This window comes from Anabrus simplex, chromosome 2, assembly GCF_040414725.1.
Source record: "Anabrus simplex isolate iqAnaSimp1 chromosome 2, ASM4041472v1, whole genome shotgun sequence".
Lineage (NCBI taxonomy): Eukaryota > Metazoa > Arthropoda > Insecta > Orthoptera > Tettigoniidae > Anabrus > Anabrus simplex.
The window spans coordinates 356,315,121-356,336,922 of NC_090266.1; the positions used below are offsets into that span (position 1 = coordinate 356,315,121).

The 21,802-nt window shown below is 40.1% G+C and overlaps 1 protein-coding gene across 5 annotated transcripts in view; it reads right to left on the reverse strand.

Moving 5' to 3' along the window:
• The window catches only part of LOC136864136 (ubiquitin carboxyl-terminal hydrolase MINDY-2), a 424,681-nt gene that overhangs the window by 312,633 nt on the left and 90,246 nt on the right, over positions 1–21,802 (reverse strand). For all 5 annotated transcript variants that reach the window (XM_067140761.2, XM_067140760.2, XM_067140762.2 and 2 more), the window contains one exon: positions 14,932–15,038. In XM_067140761.2, coding sequence (XP_066996862.2) covers positions 14,932–15,038 — 107 coding nt within the window. The remainder of the gene's footprint in view (positions 1–14,931; positions 15,039–21,802) is intronic.

Genomic DNA, 21,802 nt, shown 5'->3' on the forward strand with positions numbered 1-21,802 from the left:
CAACTGATGAGCCCACCCTAGCACACGAGGGCGAAACGCTGGCAACCAAGAATGAGTTAGCTGGAAAATTTATAATGTCCAATAACGGACCATTTATATTGGTATTATAAATTTACTCATTCAGGACAAATATTTCAAATTCCCTATGGGAATAACATCTATATCATCTGATGGCCAAGCAGGCATCAATTTCTGATAATGAGACAAAGTCTCTCAGTGCATTGGCACTGCTGGTGGCTCCAGTTAGCCTACACGGTATGCACTAGCCAGCGTATTGGTAGGTGTGCTAGGTACCAACTGATGAGCCCACCCTAGCACACGAGGGCGAAACGCTGGCAACCAAGAATGAGTTAGCTGGAAAATTTATAATGTCCAATAACGGACCATTTATATTGGTATTATAAGTGGTATGTTCCGAGCTGTCAGTGGAGAGATGGCATGGAATGACATTAGTAGACAAATAAGTTTGAATGGCGTTTATAAAAGTAGGAAAGATCACAATATGAAGATAAAGTTGGAATTCAAGAGGACAAACTGGGGCAAATATTCATTTATAGGAAGGGGAGTTAGGGATTGGAATAACTTACCAAGGGAGATGTTCAATAAATTTCCCATTTCTTTGAAATCATTTAGGAAAAGGCTAGGAAAGCAACAGATAGGGAATCTGCCACCTGGGCGGCTGCCCTAAATGCAGATCAGTATTGATTGATTGATTGATTGAACTTGGGGAATACCAGCAGTCTCGTGAAAAATCTCACCATTATGGGGACCAATTTATCTGCTCTGCGATTAAAAGACTCTACCATTACAGCAACACATGACATTCCAGCTAACTTTTCAGGCATTTGCGTGTAAGCATTAGGAGCTAAAACTTTTCTGACAATTGCCCCACTTTTGGTTCTCACCAAAGAAGACTTTCGTTCAAATAAGGAACAGAGAAGTTTGGAGGTACACTCTAAAGATCTAAAATTATGATTATGTTTCACAGCATAATAAGCAATTACAGCCTCTTTTGTCCAAAAGTTCATTTTTGAGTGCATTATTCTTGGTAAGAAACTTGCTCACTGAAGTAGTCGAAACTATCACACTAACTGCAGACTGATATTCAGATGAATTTTTAAAATGTTTGTTCAACCACAGTGAGCGACATTTATTTCACTACTGCACTACACAGTCATTAAACATACACTTGTGTTTCATGCCCTTATGAAGTTAATCATCACGAATTTTACAAACTTCCAAAAAACACTACATAAATGACAAGCATGCAAAGATTTAACTGTAACGGCTATTGACTTCGTCTGCATTGCAGATTACATTCAACCTGGCTGGGTCAGGATGAAATTCAGGACTTTTTATATTTTTTCACAACACCAGAACTAGCCCATGAAATTTGAGATGTATGGTCACTGCCGGTATAGTTTCTTCCTGCACACGGTAATCAGATAAGCATTTCAGATATCCAACCCTTTCCTTTTAGTGCAGTATATCCCCAGAAATCTTAACAAATCCAGCTGCATTTCTGTTCTTAACCTGAAAAGATAGCTATTAATATACATATTTTTTGCTAGCAGTTGTTTTTTTTTTTTTTTTTTTTTTTTTACAAGTTGCTTTACGTTGCTCTGACACAGATAGGTCTTATGGCGACAATGGAATAGGAAAGGGCTAGGAGTGGGAAGGAAGTGGCATTGGCCTTAATTAAGGTACAGCTCCAGCATTTGCCTGGTGTGATAACGGGAAACCACAGAAAACCATCTTCGGGGTTCGAACCTATTATCTCCCTAATGCAAGCTCACAGATGCGTGCCCCCAACCGCACAGCTAAATCGCTCGGTATGAGAAGATTGATGGTAGATGGTTAAGACTGGGAGGGTAGTGGCCATGGCCTTGATTAAGGTACAGCCATTTGAATGGTGTGAAAATGGGAAACAACCAAAACCATATTCAGAGGACAGTAGAAGAAGAGGCTTGAACCTATCAGGAATGCAAGCTTACAACTACATGGCTGTACCACATAGGCAACTCATTCAGTCATAATATATTAAAGATCTGTCCATGACATGTATATTTTCACCAACATCAATTCGACCGTACGTTTTTGTTTTGGATGCTTTGTCCCTGTACACCAAAAAACATTCTTGAAATGCAAAAACGTCCTAGTTTCCAAAAATAGATTACTTGGTCATAATGAGAATAGTCTGAATTGGAACAATACAACTTTTCACTAAAATGTTAATGCCTTCTTGATTATTGCAAAAGAGATGGATTTTAATGTGTTCACTGAAAAGTACTGCAAAACACTTCTTCCTTAAATGTTTTTGTAGCTTCGGTTGCATTATTTGAAGGAAGTGTGCAGTGAGACAGTTTCCAGTATCGCCATTCAGTGCATAACCTTGCTAGCACATGCTTGTTGGTTGTATTTGCAGGTACACTGAGTTTTCATTATGCAAGAAATAAGATGTTCATTCAGTGATGCACTTAAACACGATTTTCCGTACATTCGAGAATAGAAGTTCAGAGACAAAGTAGAGTGTACACTGTGCAATTCGACATTTTCAATGGTGGGATAACAGACATCAGTGAACACATTTAAAAAAAAATTAAGGATTCAACTTTACTATCATTCAATAATGTTTCCAAGCTACTGGTAGTAGTTACAGGAGAATTAAAATCTACAACTCAAGAAGGAACATTTGCATATCACACTGTCAAACATAACGGTAATTTTCGTTTGATGGATAGAACTTCTTCAATTTTTAGAAAAGTTTTTAATAGAAGCACCTCTACTTGTGATTGCTATAAATGTGGCAAGATTTTAGAGAATATGCTGGCCATGTGGACACATGTATGTATGTATGCATGCTGGCCGCTTCTGTGATGAAAGTAACTGTGAAGGAACTATAAGCACTTAGGTTCATCAGAGTGGTTCTGAAATTACGTGAAATTTGAGATCTGAATTATTATTCTTTTACAAAACTTGATATTCAAATATCCATGTATAACAGTTACACATCTAGTCTTTAAGGTTGGTAGAATGTGTAATAACACACAACTGTACTCAAGAGTGATTAACTTTATTTAAAAAAAAAAAAAAAAAAAAGTTAATTAAATTCGAAGATGCATGGAGTTGACAAGCTTGAAAGATGGCAGTAATGAGTAATTCACTTCTTGGGCTTTGCAGTCACTCTTCAGCTTTAGACTCAGATTTCTGACTCAATGCTAGAGTACGCTGAACTGGCCTACTATCTAAGCGCTTTATAACTTGTCTGATCTGGCTAAGGAATAAAATCACCGAACAGAAGACCTTCTTTTAAAGCATTTATATATTCTTATTTTCTCCCTATTCCCCTTCTTGGTATTCCAAGTGTATATTTTGTTTATTAGAAAAATAAAATTACTGTGAAAAAGGATATAATTTCAAGGAGAATGTAATGGCTCATACTTGCAAACCTTGTTGTGGACCACAAATGGAACAACTTAGGCAACATAACTGAAGCAGTGCATCCTACAAACCACCTAACTGACACAAAGTCAGTCTCTAAGCATTCTTCTTCTATGCATGGAGTATTACTACAGCATAGCAATTTCACAATCTCCTTCCTAGACAATACCAGCACAAATGCTTTCCTCAATTTTCTCAAGGTTTTTCTTACCTTGAAATTCTCCTCAATTTTCAAGGTTTTTCTTACCTTGAAATTCTTCTATCTGTCTTTCTACTGCAGCAACTGACAACATAAATAAATGGTTCAACTTAAGATGAAGCTGTTCCACCCTTCAAAAGATCCTCAACCTTTTTTTTTTGGACTGATTGTGTTTTGTGTTTTTCTATTAAAAGTTTAACTATTTTCCTGTACTTCATTTTACTTTTAATATATTCCTCTTTTCTGTAATGTCTTCTCTAGCTCTCTGGATTTGTGTACAATCTTGTCTTGTTCTTTTGAACTCGCTTTCATCAACAATGTATCCAAAAGGTTCCAATCCCCCCTCAGCAACAGCCAGGTTGCCCTGAATCTCACTGGTTTCTAGTCCGACTTGAGGTGGGAACGCTTCAAGCATGTGAGCTGTGGAAGACCTTCCACATTTCCTTTTTTGAGTCTGTCTTTGTTGTTTTCACTATTCCTCCCTTAAAGTTCTCTTTTTCCTGTCAGGTGACTCAGAAGTAGTCCTTCTTTTACTCTGTACCTTCCTCGTATGGCACTTTTTTCTCTTATTTCTTTTAGCTTTCTCACACAATTCTCGGTCCTAGTTAATTTTATCTTTTCTCCCATATTCTGACTTCTTTTCTATTTTCTAGGTTGCTTTAATTGATTCTGACTTGTTGTTGTTGAGTCATCAGTCCATAGACTGGTTTGATGCAGCTCTCCATGCCACCCTATCCTGTGCTAACCTTTTCATTTCTACGTAACTATTGCATCTTACATCTGATCTAATCTGTTTGTCATATTCATACCTTGGTCTACCCCTACCGTTCTTGCCACCTACACTTCCTTCAAAAACCAACTGAACAAGTCCTGGGTGTCTTAAGATGTGTCCTATCATTCTATCTCTTCTTCTCGTCAAATGTAGCCAAATCGATCTCCTCTCACCAATTCGATTCAGTATCTCTTCATTCGTGATTCGATCTATCCATCTCACCTTCAGCATTCTTCTGTAACACCACATTTCAAAAGCTTCTATTCTCTTTCTTTCTGAGCTAGTTATCGTCCATGTTTCACTTCCATACAATGCCACGCTCCACACAAAAGTCTTCAAAAACATCTTTCTAATTCCGATATCAATGTTTGAAGTGAGCAAATTTCTTTTCTTAAGAAAGCTCTTCCTTGCTTGTGCTAGTCTGCATTTTATGTCCTCCTTACTTCTGCCATCGTTGGTTATTTTACTACCCAAGTAACAATATTCATCTACTTCCTTTAAGACTTCGTTTCCTAATCTAATATTTCCTACATCACCTGCCTTCGTTCGACTGCACTCCATTACTTTTGTTTTGGACTTATTTATTTTCATCTTGTACTCCTTACCTAAGACTTCATCCATACCATTCAGCAACTTCGATATCTTCTGCAGTCTCAGATAAAATAATATCATCGGCAAATCTCAAGGTTTTAATTTCCTCTCCTTGGACTGTGATTCCCTTTCCAAATTTCTCTTTGATTTCCTTTACTGCCTGTTCTATGTAAACACTGAAAAGGAGAGGGGACAAACTGCAGCCTTGCCTCACTCCTTTCTGGATTGCTGCTTCTTTTTCAAAGCCCTCGATTCTTATCACTGCAGACTGATTTTTATACAGGTTGTAGATAATTCTTCGTTCTCGGTATCTGATCCCTATCATCTTCAGAATCATAAATAGCCTGGTCCAATCAACATTATCGAATGCCTTTTCTAGATCTACGAATGCCACATACGTGGGCTTGTCCTTCTTGATTCGATCCTCTAAGATCAGACGTAAAGTCAGGATTGCTTCACGTGTTCCTACATTTCTTCTGAAGCCAAATTGATCTTCCCCCAACTCAGCTTCAACTTGTTTTTCCATTCTTCTGTAAATAATACGTGTTAAAATTTTGCAGGCATGAGATACTAAACTAATAGTGCGGTAGTTTTCACACCTGTCAGCACTGGCTTTCTTGGGAATAGGTATAACAACATTCTGCCGAAAATCGGATGGGACTTCTGTCTCATACATCTTGCACACTAAATGAAATAACCTTACCATGCTGGTTTCTCCTAAGGCAGTCAGTAATTCAGAGGGAATATCATCAATTCCAGGTGCCTTGTTCCTATTTAGGTCACTCACAGCTCTGTCAAACTCTGACCTCAAAATTGGGTCTCCCATTTCATCAGCATCAACAGCCTCTTCATGTTCCAGAACGAAATTATCTATATCGTTACCTTGATACAACTGTTGGATATGCTCCTGCCATCTTTCTGCTTTGTCTTCTTTCCCTAGAAGTGGCTTTCCATCTGAGCTCTTAATATTCATACACCTAGATTTCCTTTCTCCAAAGGTTTCCTTGATTTTCCTGTATGCAGCATCTACCTTTCCCAGGACCATACAGCCTTCGACATCCTTGCACTTCTCCTTCAGCCATTCTTCCTTAGCTACCTTGCACTTTCTATCCACTTGATTCTTTAATCGCCTGCTGCCCTTTTCATTTCTAGCATTCTTGTATTTTCGTCGTTCATCAATCAGGTCTAGTATCTCCTGAGTTATCCACTGATTCTTAGTTGATCTTTTCTTCCTTCCTAACATTTCTTCAGCAGCCCTACTGACTTCAATTTTCATGACTCTCCACTCTTCCTCTACTGTGTTTCCTTCAGCCTTTTCATTTAGTCCTTGTGCAACATGTTCCTTGAAACAATCCATCACACTCTTTTCTTTCAAGTTGTCTAGATCCCATCTTTTTGCATTCTTTCCTTTCTTCAATTTCTTCAACTTCAGATGGCATTTCATGACCAACAAGTTGTGGTCAGAGTCCACGTCTGCTCCTGGGAAAGTTTTGCAATCCAACACCTGGTTTCTGAATCTCTGCCTAATCATAATGAAGTCTATTTGATACCTTCCAGTGTCTCCAGGTCTCGTCCACGTATACAGCCGTCGTTTGTGGTGTTTGAACCAAGTATTGGCGAGGACTAAATTATGGTCAGTGCAGAATTCAACCAGCCGACTTCCTCTTTCGTTCCTTTGTCCCAATCCAGATTCTCCTACTTTGCTACCTTCTCTTCCTTGGCCTACCACTGCTTTCCAATCTCCCATCACAATTAGATTCTCGTCACCTTTGACATATTGTATTAAATCTCCTATCTCCTCATATATTCTTTCAATTTCTTCATCATCCGCTGAACCAGTAGGCATATAGACCTGCACTATTGTGGTGGGCATTGGTTTGGTGTCTATCTTGGCGACAATAATTCTTTCACTATGCTGGTCGTAGTAGCTTATCCGCTGCCCTATTTTCTTATTCATTGTTAAACCAACTCCTGCATTACCCCTGTTTGATTTCGTGTTGATAATTCGGTAGTCGCCTGACCAAAAATCCTGTTCTTCCTGCCAATGTACTTCACTTATGCCAACTACATCTAACTTTAGCCTAGCCATCTCCCTTTTCAGATTCCCTAACCTACCACAACGATTCAAACTTCTAACATTCCACGCTCCGACTCGCAGAATGTCAGTATCCATCTTCCTGATGATCGCCCCCTCTCGTGTAGTCCCCACCCGGAGATCCGAATGGGGGACTAGTTTACCTCCGGAATATTTTACCCGGGAGGAAGCCATCATCAGTACATCATTCATACAGAGAGAGCTGCATGTCCTCGGGAGGTGGTTACGGCTGTAGTTTCCCGTTGCTTTCAGCCGTGTAGCAGTATCAACACAGCTAAGCCATGTTGAGTATTATTACAAGGCCGTATCAGTCAATCATCTCGACTGCCGCCCTTGCAACTACCGAAAGGCTGCTACCCCCCTTTCGATGAACCATTCGTTAGTCTGGTCTCTCAACAAATACCCATCCGATATGGTTGCACCTGCGGCTCGGCTATCTGCATCATTGGGACACGCAAGCCTCCCCACCGCGGCAAGGTCACATGGTTCGCAGAGTTAACATTGGAATTACATTTCTTATTTCAAGAACAGTTTTAATTTGGTAGAAAAGCAACAGACAATGATTTCCTTTCTGAATTTCTATTCCTTTTCTCTGTGCCTCCGCAATCTCTCTCCCTGGATGTACCTGACAGTTCCCACTATCTTCCCAAAGTGTTTGTTTATGTATTTCCTTTCTGTTTTATTTTGATGCCACTGCTTCTATGAAAGACGAGAGGAAAATGAGACAGGGAAGTAATATAATAACAGCTATTTGGCTGTATAACGTGCTCCTATTTTTTCTACTATTCTACGTGATTCTACGTCTGCTACGCTCGACATGCTGCTACTAACCTCTGTGTGTGTGCTCTCTTCGCCCGTCCAGCTGGTACTGTTCGCACTACTGCCCTCCCTCCTCTCCTCCCCTATCACCTCGCTGCGCAATGTGTACCTTCTACTCTCGTCTTTTCTGGACGTTTCCATCGTAATATAAATAAGGCTGCTCTGGGCTCTATCGGCGAGTTGGATGAAGAAGACGACTTGTGTGGAGGGAGGACTTTCTTTTATTTGCGCTAGCGGCTGGTCCGTGTGCAATGTTTTTAAAATGGTGTTTGTTGTTCATGATTGAAGCTCAAGGACTGCTGGACGGGTGAGCGAACTTTAATTCTATATTCTCTTCCCATACTTAATTTTCTCTTTAAAGCTGTATTCCCCTATTTCATAATGCCGAACTGGCTGCTAAAGACTGTTCACGCTACCAAATATCACTAGTCTGAGCTGTTGACATTGGTGTTTGTCTTGGAACTACACAACGATTTTTTCCAAATTTCACTTTCTACTACATGTAAATTACAGTGATATGAACCATTGGATACTAAAAGACTTGGTGAACAAACGCAAGAATAGGACTAACTGTATTCATATTAACGCCTAGCTTCTGTTCGAATTTCAGGATTGTATTAATACTTGTAGGTTCTATCTTACCTAATTCCTGTTGCCAGCCTTAGGTACTGTTCTCTTCCTCGTCCTTCCCTTTTCCCCACGTTCCTGTCCCGGGGTTCTCTTTTCTTTTTCTTTTGCGATTGTACAGTGGCCTATATGCCTGTTCAAAATTCTTTTAAAATTTTGTATTAATGGGTAATATCTGTTTAGCATTTGTAGGATACTCCTAATGAAAACTATTGTAAAATTCATCTCTTGTTTTGATTCTAGCTGCTTTGGATAGAAAATTGTATTATTTAATGGTCGTCCCATTTATTTTAAAAATCCGAAGTATCTATTTCTGAAAATATTGTTGCTCTCTTTAATCATCTGTTAACTTTCTTTGGCATGTAAATATCGTTTTTGGCATTTGTGGTAATACATTATTATTATGAAAAAGCAGTTCCTTCACTTTCCCTGATTAATGTCTCACGTATTTCCTTGCCCCTTATTATCTGTACTTACCTTGGGCCCCTTTGGAAAATGGACACAGCAAAATGCTTCCTTGTGCGCTCTGCTAAAACGCTTCACTTTGAAACTGAAATCTGAGTACTTGTATACGCATGGATTTTGTGGAGAGCTGTAATCCTTTTCATGGCATGCCATACTTGGATGGACTGCTGTTTGTTTACGTTACCGCGTTAGACAGACTAGTGTCCAAGTTCATGACTTAGTTATATTCTTCAATGATCCCTGATTATTTGTGAGTGTACTACAATTATGGCCATGTTTACTTTGTTGGTTTATTGATTTTGCCATTTCCATACTGCTGCATTTCGATTATTCTGAGTGTACATGGTTACCCAGATACGACACCATACCCAAAGTAGTATCGTCTCAGCTGTTAAAACAGAATCCAGGCATTGAAGCCCAGGAGGGGGAACCCCTCACACCTCATTCAGGCCTCCCTTTTCCCAAATATTAAATGCTGCTCAATATCATCATCTGGAATTTGTAACTCATCAATGAACTCAGCCATTTATTTACAAAACGCTTGGCCACTTTGTATACTGACAATTAACCCACCATCTAGAACTTACGACCCCTAGACTAACATACCATAAACAAATTGAAACTAACAGTTCTTCCTGTTTAGCTGAATTCTGTGGGGGTGCAAATGTAACTCTACTTGTAAAAAAAGTTGAAGTTATAGCTACAGCGGAGTGAATTGTAAACTTTAACTGTATATCATCATTGCACCTGAGAAAACAAATATATGATGATGATGTTTGACACAGGTGTAGAATGATATATTGGAAGTGGAAAGAGTTTGTAGAAGATTTTACCTGTAAATCTTTTTAAGTAGTACTTACTGTATGACAGGAAAGGGCTAGAAGTGGGAAGGAAGCGGCCGTGGCCTTAATTAAGGTACAGCCCCAGCATTGCCTGGTGTGAAAATGGGAAACCACAGAAAACCATTTTCAGGGCTGCCGACAGTGGGGTTCGAACCTACTATCTCCCGAATACTGGATACTGGCCGCACTTAAGCGACTGCAGCTATCGAGCTCGGTAACATGAATTTTTGAACAGGATGGGTTGGCCTTTGTTAGTTAATTCTAGAAAGTATACATACATACATTATCATTATAGACTGTTATGCCTTTCCGCGTTCAGTCTGCAAGCCTCTGAGAATTTACTAAACGTCGCAACAGTCCTCGATTTGCAACTAGTGTTGTGGCCTCATTTAGTTCTATACCTCTTATCTTTAAATCGTTAGAAACCGAGTCTAACCATCGTCGTCTTGGTCTCCCCCTACTTCTCTTACCCTCCACAGCAGAGTCCATTATTCTCCTAGGTAACCTAACCTCCTCCATTCGCCTCACATGACCCCACTATCGAAGCCGGTTTATGCATAGAGCTTCATCATCCATCGAGTTCATTCCTAAATTAGCCTTTATCTCCTCATTCCGAGTACCCTCCTGCCATTGTTCCCACCTGTTTGCACCAGCAATCATTCTTGCTACTTTCATGTCTGTTACTTCTAACTTATGAATAAGATATCCTGAGTCCACCCAGCTTTCGCTCCCATAATGCAAAGTTGGTCTGAAAACAGACCGATGTAAAGATAGTTTCATCTGGGAGCTGACTTCCTTATTACAGAATACTGCTGATCGCAACTGCGAGCTCACTGCGTTAGCTTTACTACACCTTGATTCAATCTCACTTACTATATTACCATCCTGGGAGAACATACAACCTAAATACTTGAAATTATCGACCTGTTCTAGCTTTGTATCACCAATCTGACATTCAATTCTGTTGAATTTCTTACCTACTGACATCAATTTAGTCTTCGAGAGGCTAATTTTCATACCATACTCATTGCACAAATTTTCAAGTTCCAAGATATTAGACCGCAGGCTTTCGGCACAGTCTGACATTAAGACCAAGTCGTCAGCATAAACCAAACTACTTAATACAATTCCACCTAAGTGAATCCCTCCCTGCCATTTTATACCTTTCAGCAGATGATCCATGTAAACTACGAACAGCAAAGGTGAAAGATTACAGCCTTGTCTAACCCCTGTAAGTACCCTGAACCAAGAACTCATTCTACCATCAATTCTCACTGAAGCCCAATTGTCAACATAAATACCTTTGATTGATTTTAATAATCTACATTTATTTAATTCCGTAGTCCCCCAGTATGGCGAACATCTTTTCCCTCGGTACCCTGTCATATGCTTTCTCCAGATCGACGAAACATAAACACAACTGCCTATTCTTCTCGTAGCATTTTTCAATTACCTGGCGCATACTGAAAATCTGATCCTGACAGCCTCTCTGTGGTCTGAAACCACACTGGTTTTCATCCAACTTCCTCTCAACGACTGATCGCACCCTCCCTTCCAAGATGCCAGTGAATACTTTGCCTGGTATACTAATCAATGAGATACCTCGATAGTTGTTGCAATCCTTCCTGTTCCCTTGCTTATAGATAGGTGCAATTACTGCTTTAGTCCAATCTGAAGGTACCTTACCAACACTCCACACTAATTTTACTACTCTATGAAGCCATTTCATCCCTGCCTTCCCACTATACTTCACCATTTCAGCTCTAATTTCATCTATTCCTGCTACCTTATGACAATGGAGTTTATTGACCATCCTTTCCACTTCCTCAAGCATAATTTCACCAACATCATTTTCCTCCTCCCCATGAGATTGGCTGTTTGCAACACCACCAGGATGATTTCCTTTTACATTGAGAAGATGTTCAAAACATTCCCTCCACCTCTCCAGTGATTCCCTGGGATCTATTATCAGTTCACCTGAATTACTCAAAACACTGTTCATTTCCATTTTCCCTCCCTTCTTAAGATTCTTTATTACTGTCCAGAAAGGTTTCCCTGCTGCTTGACCTAGCCTTTCCAGGTTATTACCAAAATCTTCCCACGACTTCCTTTTGGATTCAACTACTATTTGTTTCGCTCTTCTTTCATCTACGTACAAATTGCCTGTCTGCCTCCGCCTTTGTTTGGAGCCATTTCTGATAAGCCTTCCTTTTATGTTTACAGGCTGCTCTCACTTCATCATTCCACCAAGATGTTCGCCTTTTCCCATCTTTACACACAGTTGTTCCTAGGCATTCCCTTGCTGTTTCTACTACAGCATCCCTGTATGCCACCCATTCACTTTCTATATCCTGAACCTGCTTACTGTTCAAAACTTCTCACTAACCATATCCATGTACTTCTGTCTAATTTCCTCGTCCTACAGATTTTCTACCCTTATTCATTTGCAGACAGATTTCATTTTCTCTACCCTACGCCTAGAGATACTTAGTTGATTACAGATCAGATAGGGGTCTGTATCATCGAAAAATCCCGAAAAACTCGTACATTCCTAACAGATTTCGTGAAGTCACTGTTAAGATATAGTCTATTATGGCTCTGGTACCCCTAGCCTGGGTGAATAGCCTTATGCTTGAAGAATGTATTCGTAACAGCTAAACCCACACTAGCACAGAAGTCCAGCAAACGCTTCCCATTCCCATTAGCTTCCATATCTTCCCCACATTTACCAATCACCCTTTCGTATCCTTCAGTTCTATTCCCAACTCTCGCATTGAAATCGCCCATTAGCACTATCCTATCCTTGCTGTTGACCCTGACCACGATGTCACTCAATGCTTCATAACACTTGTCAACTTCATCCTCATATGCACCCTCACATGGTGAATACAAGGACACAATTCTTGTCCTAAGCCCTCCAACTGACAAATCTACCCACATCATTCGCTCATTTACGTGCCTAACAGAAACTATGTTGCGTGCAATGGTATTCCTGATAAAGAGCCCTACCCCAGACTCTGCCCTTCCCTTTCTTTTTTTTTTTTTTTTTGCTAGGGGCTTTACGTCGCACCGACACAGATAGGTCTTATGGCGACGATGGGATAGGAAAGGCTTAGGAGTTGGAAGGAAGCGGCCGTGGCCTTAATTAAGGTACAGCCCCAGCATTTGCCTGGTGTGAAAATGGGAAACCACGGAAAACCATTTTCAGGGCTGCCGATAGTGGGATTCGAACCTACTATCTCCCGGATGCAAGCTCACAGCCGCACGCCTCTACGCGCACGGCCAACTCGCCCGGTCTTCCCTTTCTAACACCCATCAAGTACACTTTATAATCTCCTATCTCTTCCTCATTATCTCCCCTTACCCAAATACCACTTACTCCTTGCACATCCAGATGCATCCTCTTTGCTGACTCAGCCAGTTCTACCTTCTTTCTTCCATAAGCCCCATTAATATTGATAGCTACCCATCGAATTCCATTTCGTTCGCGAAGTTGTTTCCAGGGAGTCCCTCGCCTGTCAAATGGGAGTGGGACTCCATTACTCCCATAGATCCGAGGCTTACTTAAAATGTTCTGAGCTCTGTAAATTCATGAAGCAGGATGCTACCCTACTTGCACATAGTCCAATGAGGATCTCTCCTCTAACGGGTTATGGACCACCGGTGAATTGTATAGTCCTAGCCGTCTGAGCACAAGGAGGGCCACGACTCAGAATACGTCCGAGATGCACACTCCCATTCCATAGCGACTTGTATCCCAACTCTCAGGTCCACTTACTAGGCCACTCAGCCGTTGCCCATGGTTCACGAACTAGGACGTGATTACAGTAACCCACCAAGTATGTTCTGACTATTCTGGAAATGGAAGATTCGCGACTGTATGTATTCGAGAAAGTATGCGAACATCGCGACCGAAGAAAATGGTGCGATTGGTCAGTCTGGGCAAGCTCCTGTGTTCTGATTGACTACTCCAAGGCCAGGGTTCCCCTTAAAAAGGGGCTAGGCAGCATTTCGTGAGAGGTCTGAGGTCTTAAGTCTCTGAGCCGTCTTGGTCTTGGCCTACTGAGCCTGCCGAAGTTTCTGACGTCGTGAACGTCTTCTCAGTAATAGCATGGGTTGCCTAAGGGTAAGTGCTGTTGCTTTCTGTGCGAGTTTAAGTCCCATTTAGTTTTCATTGGTGTATCACAGGAGTTTGCCCTAATCGCCGTTCTTTGATCAGATGTGAAAAGCTAGTTTTGATTTCACTCTAAAACGTAGTAGTTTGTGCTTCCTCTTACCTTCAATATTGTATTTGTGGAATTTGATTTGTACTGAGATTGTACTTGCTTAACTCTTTGAACTTGTAGGAAGCTCTCGTCAAAGAATATATAACTTATGTGTCTCTAAGAACATGTATCTGTATCTTACGAAAGGTGTATCGGTATTTTCCACATTGACTGAAACTGTTTATAATTTATTTCTTTTGTAAAGTCCATTTTGTAAATAATATTTTGAAAATCAAAGATCACTGTTAATTTTTCCAAACCGCAACCTAGACATAATCATGCCCCTGGTATGTTCCCAGTTACGTCCCTCATTCCTTGTTTGTTATCGTCAAGTTGCCCTCACTGATATTTACTTCTGCTGTTTTCGCCACAGTTCATTGCATGATTACAGTGTATATAGTGTTTAGGTACCTTGTAATTTGATTTACTTTCCTCCCTGTAACTGTATTTGTGTAACAGCTGAAATACCGGTTACAATGTTGGAGAAATACTGATCAGCAGCACTGATCTCCTCGAGAATGAGACCTTTGAGGATCATCACAAAATACTCAACCATACACAACAGATCCTTACCAGCCAAAGTTATAAGCAATTTAGTGTCACTAACTAGTATTTCAGTTTATTAGTTTTAAAATCTGTAAAAACAGGCAAATGACAAACACATTTATCATGTAGCAATCAAGTTAGGCAACTGCTCTACAGCAGAAGCTCAACTAAAAAATTATCTTATAAGAGGAAAAACTACAACCTAAAATAGCATCAGTATAGTATAACACCAATTTCTCAGTCAGAAAAGTAAAATACACATGACTCACCCTGTGAATTTCACATTCACATCGAGACCAGTCGGTAAATGCGGTAGAACAGAGATTGCATCATGCATATTCTGCTCATAATTCAATACCGTGGCAGTTCCCAAGCCCTGTAACAATAACCTTTTCATATTATAATGGTAAAAAATGTGCTTACAACACGAAGTACCATGACCTCATTACTTAGATGAAAATGAAATTCAGAATACTTCAGTTTATGTCTTACTCTAGTGGAATCTGGAGGGAAGATTATGTAGGAGTGAAATAGTGCTTAAAATCAAATAGCATTGGGAAGGGTAAATAGTAGTCTGTTAACAAGCACAGTTCAGTTGTAAATAAATGATAAAATAGCTAAGATAAAACATTAACTGACCACAGAATCAGAGAAAACTGTTTTCGAGAATATGAACAGCATGGAATATTTCACGTGCATAGAGATTAAATCCTACCTATTGGCTTCCTATTTTGTTTAGTTTCTTCTACTGGCTTAATATTGCACTAATTCAAACAGCTGCTAATAATAGGGTTCGAACCCATCACCTCCTAAAAGCAAGCTTACAGCTGCGTATCTTGTATTGTGCAACCAACTCGCTTGGTACTGGACTCCTGTCTTGAACATCATCATGCCCACCTTACTTTGTGGAGCTTAAGGGCTGTTGTGAAAATATTCCAAGAAAAATGGCAAACCTAACTTGCCCATCTACACCATTACTTCTCACCTTATCTATTATACATGGCCAGAAGATCATGGGAAGTACTTTCAATTCCAGTGCTCAGTCAAAAGGAAGCATGGACACCAAGAACATAGCAACATCTCTGACCTTTGCTTCATTCTAATTTACTCTTTGACCTGACAAAAAGAACTGATACCGCTCTCAATACGATTCGATATGGTCACGGCGCCTGTACTGCGGTCCTGCTCCGGAGGAATATATTCAATCCACCAAGTGTGACTGTGGTGCCCTCCTCAAACCATTAAGGACACTGTGAGGGGTTAACAGAAGAGTTTACCCTGGAGAATGGATTGATTTTCTAGAAGCAAATACGAAAACTTTGCCCATGGACATCTATATATATAAAATAAGAGTTTTGTCTGTACATTGCTCAGAATTTGAAAAGAATGGTATTTCTGTATCGGTCATGTCCACAGTAACAAGAAAATGCATTTTTTACTTTTCCGTAATTTCTGTCTGTCTGTACACGCATCATGAGAAAACGGCTCAAGAGAATTTAATGAAAATCGGAATGTAAAGTCGGGTGATGAACCGCTACAATCTAGGCTATAAATTATTTTAATCACGCCGAGTGAAATGGTAGTTTAGGGGAAGGCCTGAAATTTAATTCTCAAATATTTATGTTATTAGTGGTCGTGTCTTAATGAAAATCGCTAGACAAAGATGGAAAATGAGTCGCTACAATATAAGCTATACACGCTGAGAAAAATGGTAGTTTAGGGGAAGGCCTAAAATTTAATGGTCAAATATTTATTTTATTAGTGGTCGTATCTTCACGAAAATTGGTATGCAAAGTCGCGGAATAGGTCGCTATAATTTAGGATATCAATAATGTTATTCGCACTGAGTGAAATGGTAGTTTATGGGAAGGCCTGAAATGTAATCTATATATATATAAAATAAGAGTTTTGTCTGTACATTGCTCAGAATTTGAAAAGAATGGTATTTCTGTATCGGTCAAGTCCACAGTAACAAGAAAATGCATTTTTTACTTTTCCGTAATTTCTGTCTGTCTGTCTGTACACGCATCACGAGAAAATGGCTCAGGCGAATTTAATGAAAATCGGAATGTAAAGTCGGGTGATGAACCGCTACAATCCAGGCTATAAATTATTTTAATCACGCTGAGTGAAATGGTAGTTTAGGGGAAGGCCTGAAATTTAATTCTCAAATATTTATGTTATTAGTGGTCGTGTCTTAATGAAAATCGCTAGACAAAGATGGGAAATAAGTTGCTACAATATAAGCTATACACGCTGAGAAAAATGGTAGTTTAGGGGAAGGCCTAAAATTTAATGGTCAAATATTTATTTTATTAATGGTCATATCTTCACGAAAATTGGTATGCAAAGTCGGGGAATAGGTCGCTATAATCTAGGATATCAATAATGTTATTCGCACTGAGTGAAATGGTAGTTTATGGGAAGGCCTGAAATGTAATCTATATATAAAATAAGTGTCTTGCCTGTGCATTGCTCAGAATTTGAAATGAATGATATTGCTGTATCTGTCATGTCCACAGTAACAAGGAAATGCAATTTTTACTTTTCCTTAATGTCTGTCTGTCTGTCTGTCTGTCTGTCTGTACACGCATCAATAGAAAAGGACTGAAGAGAATTTAATGAAAATCGGTATGTAATGTCGGGTGATGAACCACTGCAATCTGGGCTACAAATTATTTTATTCACGTTGAGTGAAATGGTAGTTTAGGGGAAGGCCTGAAATGTAATTTTCAATAAATAAGTTATTTATGTTATTAGTGCCAACGGCCGTAGCCGTGTTGAAACCCCGGATCCAGTGAGATCTCCAAATTTAAGCAGCATTGGGCGTGGTCAGGAGTTGGATGGGTTGCCACGCGCTGTTGGTGGGGGGTAGGGGAATGGAGGAGCAGAAAGGAACTGGCCACCCTACCGCACATAAACTCCGGCTCAGGAACACCTCTGCGGAGGTTCGGACCTGCCTTCGGGCAGAATAACCCTTACCTACCTATGTTATTAGTGGTCGTATCGATAAATACTACATAACTAACATAACTTTAGTTATGTCCTAAGTTATTAATAGTTATGTAAGAAGTTATTAAATTTCCGATCACTTATTGTCTTATACATTGTTAGCATAAATCATATAATCAGAGATATTTATGAATTTGGATTTTTGTTACTAGGTCCATATCAGCGCCGAGTCACGAGAAAATGGGTAGACAGAATTTAGCGAAAATCGGTATGTAAAGTCTGAGAATAAGGAACTACAGTCTATGATATCAATAATTTTGTAAGACACCCTAATATCACAGAGTCGAAAGAAAACTAATGTGAAAGCCTGCAATATAGAAAGCTCATAAACTTTATCAACAATAACATTACATTGACCATTGTTTGTTGTGATGTGCTTTTTGTCTTCTGTTTCCTCTCATCCCCAAAAGATAGGATTACTGCAGCGTACCAAGGTTCTTTTAACTTGCTTGACGTCGCACCGACACAGGTAGGTCTTATGGCGACGATGGGATAGGAAATGAATAGTGGTGTGAAGGAAGCGGCCTTGGCTTTAAGGTACAGCCTGGTGTGACTGGTGTGAAAATGGGAAACCACGGAATACCATCTTCAGGGTTGCCGGCAGTGGGGTTCGAATCCACCATCTCCCGGATGCAAACTCACAGCTGCGCGCCCCTAACCACACGGCCAACTCGCCTGGTCGTACCGACTGTAACAGCCTGCCTGTATAATGGCGGGAAGTAGCTGGGGAGTAAGATAACTTTCTTCTTTAGCATGCCATTCCTCTGGTTCATACATTTTCTGATATATCTGGTACGTAAAACACTGGTTCATCATAGTATTCGAGCTATTCAATCCCTACTCTGAGGCACTGATTGGAATGAGTAGTGTGCATATTTAACGGAATAATGACAGAGGAGTGTTCACGGCAGTCTGCGACCTGGTTATTCCTGCTCTGGAACTTTGGACTCTTAGATCGGCACCGTAGTACTGTTCGTTGAAAGTGAGAAAGTGTGCGTTTTTTTTCATTTGATCGAGTATTTTATATGATAACACTGCTTTCAATCGCTACATTCCTACTGACGTTTTTGTAATGACGTATGTTAAATTCAGTTAGGAAAACCACAAAGTCAGTCTTTCCGAGAATCCCGTAGCGAAGCACGGGTACATCAGCTACTTAAAATATAATTTATGTGGTTTTGTTCTATTTGTGCCATAGGAATTGTATATGTATCTGCAATACTCCTTCCTCCTCTTCCTGCCCTTTTCCACAATTTCTCAGGGTCGACACATGAGTAGATCTGGCCCGGTTTTAAAGCCAGGTGCCCTTTCTGACACCAACCCTACCAGGAGGGATGTTTTCACTACTGCACGTTTCTATGGTGGTTGGTATCATTACCTCTGACAGCAGTCTGCAGTTTAATAGGCATCCGCTTTCTCTTTCCAACATATATATTGTACAGTGGCCTCAATATACAAAGGGGTCCCCTGAGGAGAAGTGTTATAGGAAAAAGAGGGGCACCCCCACTGCCTTAAGTAGAGTTGAATAATGTCATTTAGAAATAAAGTAGACCTATAGATCTTGGGAAACTGCTGAAATGCAATGGAATAAATAGAAGGAAATAAATCATCACCACCATCATTTACCCCTTTCCAGTTGACGTCGGGTTGGTTAAAATAGGGTTCCTCTACAATTCGTCCTGTCTCTCCACCATTCCTAATCCAACACCATGTTCCAGTCCAGGTTCCGTTGTACTATGCTGCTCTTCACAGAGTCCATCCATCGTAATCTTGGTCTTCCTCGCCCTCTCTTCCCTGTCATCTGTCTATCCAGTGCTTGTCTTGGCAGTCTTTCTTCTTTCATCCGCTTGACATGTCCAAACCACCTCAATCTGTTCTGTTCCAGTCTATCATTTAGTTTTTGCACATTTAGCTCCTTCATATGTCTTCATTTCTCACCCTATCCCTCCTTATCTTCTGTACCATGCTCTTCATGAATTTTATTTCAGCTGCCTGTACTCAACTCTCATGTCTCCGAGTCACTGTCCAGGTTTCTGCTGCATATGTCATAACAGGTAAGTAATATTCCTTGTACATTATTCCTTTAGCCTCCATTGGCACATTATTATTCTATATTAATATCCGTACCTGGTGTTAAAAGTCACTCCCCAGTTTCATCCTTCTACTAATTTCCATATCCATTCTTCCATTTTCTGCCAGTTCATTTCCCAAGTATTTCAAGAGTTCTACTATTTCCAGTTCCTTGTCTCCAGTTTGTATAGCTCCTTATCCTTCTGTAGTTCCTCTACACATCACCATTATCTTCTCCACATTGATCCTTAATCCCCATCATTCAATCCATATATTCAGCACATTCAGCTGTTGTACCACTTCATCACCTTCTCCCCAGATTACAGCGTGATCTGCAAACATCATTATATTCATTCTTTCCCTTCTATAATCATCCCTTGCTGCCCTTTAGATGTCATTCATCACCATTATGAACAGAAAAGGTGACAACACACATTGTCAATATCAAACCATATTGTTCTAAGCACTGTTGTCTTCATGCAGCGGTAACAGTTATCATATATTGGTTTTATCATTGTTATTCATTCCTTGCCAATGCACCTGTAACGCAGGCTTCATAAACTTTAGTTCTGGGGTTGCTGTCATATGCCTTTTCGAAGTCTATAAAAAGTTATTACCATACCCTTCAAACATTCCCAGCTCTTTTCCATAATCTGTCTCAGAATAAAAATGGGTTCCACTGTTGACCTTCCACTTCTAAATACAAACCGTTCCTTTTGTAACTGACTTTCCAATATCCTTTCCATTATCTTGGCAAGACTGGAGATTACGATTGTGATTCCTTGGTAGTTACACCACATCATCTTATCTCCCTTCTCCCAATCCTCAAGCATTTTTCTCTCTCTCCACACACATTTGAATATTCTGTTAAGTTCACTGGAGTCCCCCTGGTTCTACAGCTCTGATAATTTCTATGGCTACTCTTTTCTTTTTTACAATCTGCTTTACGTCGCACTGACACAGATGGGTTTTATGGCGACAGTGGGATAGTAAAGGGCTAGGAATGTGAAGGAAGCGACTGTGGCTTTAATTATGACACAGCCCCAGCATTTGCCTTGTATGAAAATGGGAAATCACAGAAAACTATCTTCAAGGCTACCGACAGTGGGATTCCAATCCACTATCTCCTGAATGCAAGCTGACAGCTGCGCGCCCCCTAGTGGCATGGCCAACTTGCTCCGTGCTTTTTTTTTTTTTTTTTTTCCGGGGCGTCGACCTTGAAAGATCTTTTGCCCATACTTGCACCGTATGTTATGAACCTGAGTGTATTTGGAAATTGTGTAAGTGTAAAATGTTGAATGTAAGGAAAGCATCATTTAGGACAACACAAACACCCAGTCCCCAAGCCAGGGATATTAATCATTTAAAATTAAAAACACCTGACCCAGCCGGGAATCGAACACAAGGCCGCTGGGTGACAGGTGAACGCATTGCCCCCAATACCACGGGGCCGGACTCGCTCGGTGCTACTTATCTATTCCCAAGCTTTTCCTCAATCACCAATGATCTCCATTTAACACGTTGAGTGCCGAGCCGATTGTAGCACACTATTCCACTGGTGCCAGGCATGTTTTTGAATTGCATTCCGCTGGTGCCAAAGCAATTGTACGCGTTGTAGACTGTTTATATAATCTTGGGATGTATATATATGATGTACTAAGTAAATTTTATCTCACCATACCATGGTCATGCGTGACGCCATATGGTGTCACATCAATTTTTAGGAAAGATAAAATATAGCGTGACGCCATATGGTGTCACAGAATTTTTTGACATGGAATGTTCAATACGAATTTCCAATACGGGATATTTATTTCCTAATTCAAATTAACGCAATATTTATGAAAACCTAGTAAAATGCAAAACAAGTACTTATATTGCATTACATATTGTTGTGAACAGTTTTCTGATAACTCTAAACAATGAAAGTATGCGTCTCAGCATGCCCGAGTTCTTGTTACTCGTTGTAATTTTTCAAACCTTATTGGCATCGTTGTTCAAACATCGTCCTTTGTACACTTGTTTCATGTGCTGTTTTCATATTTACGTTTTGCACAT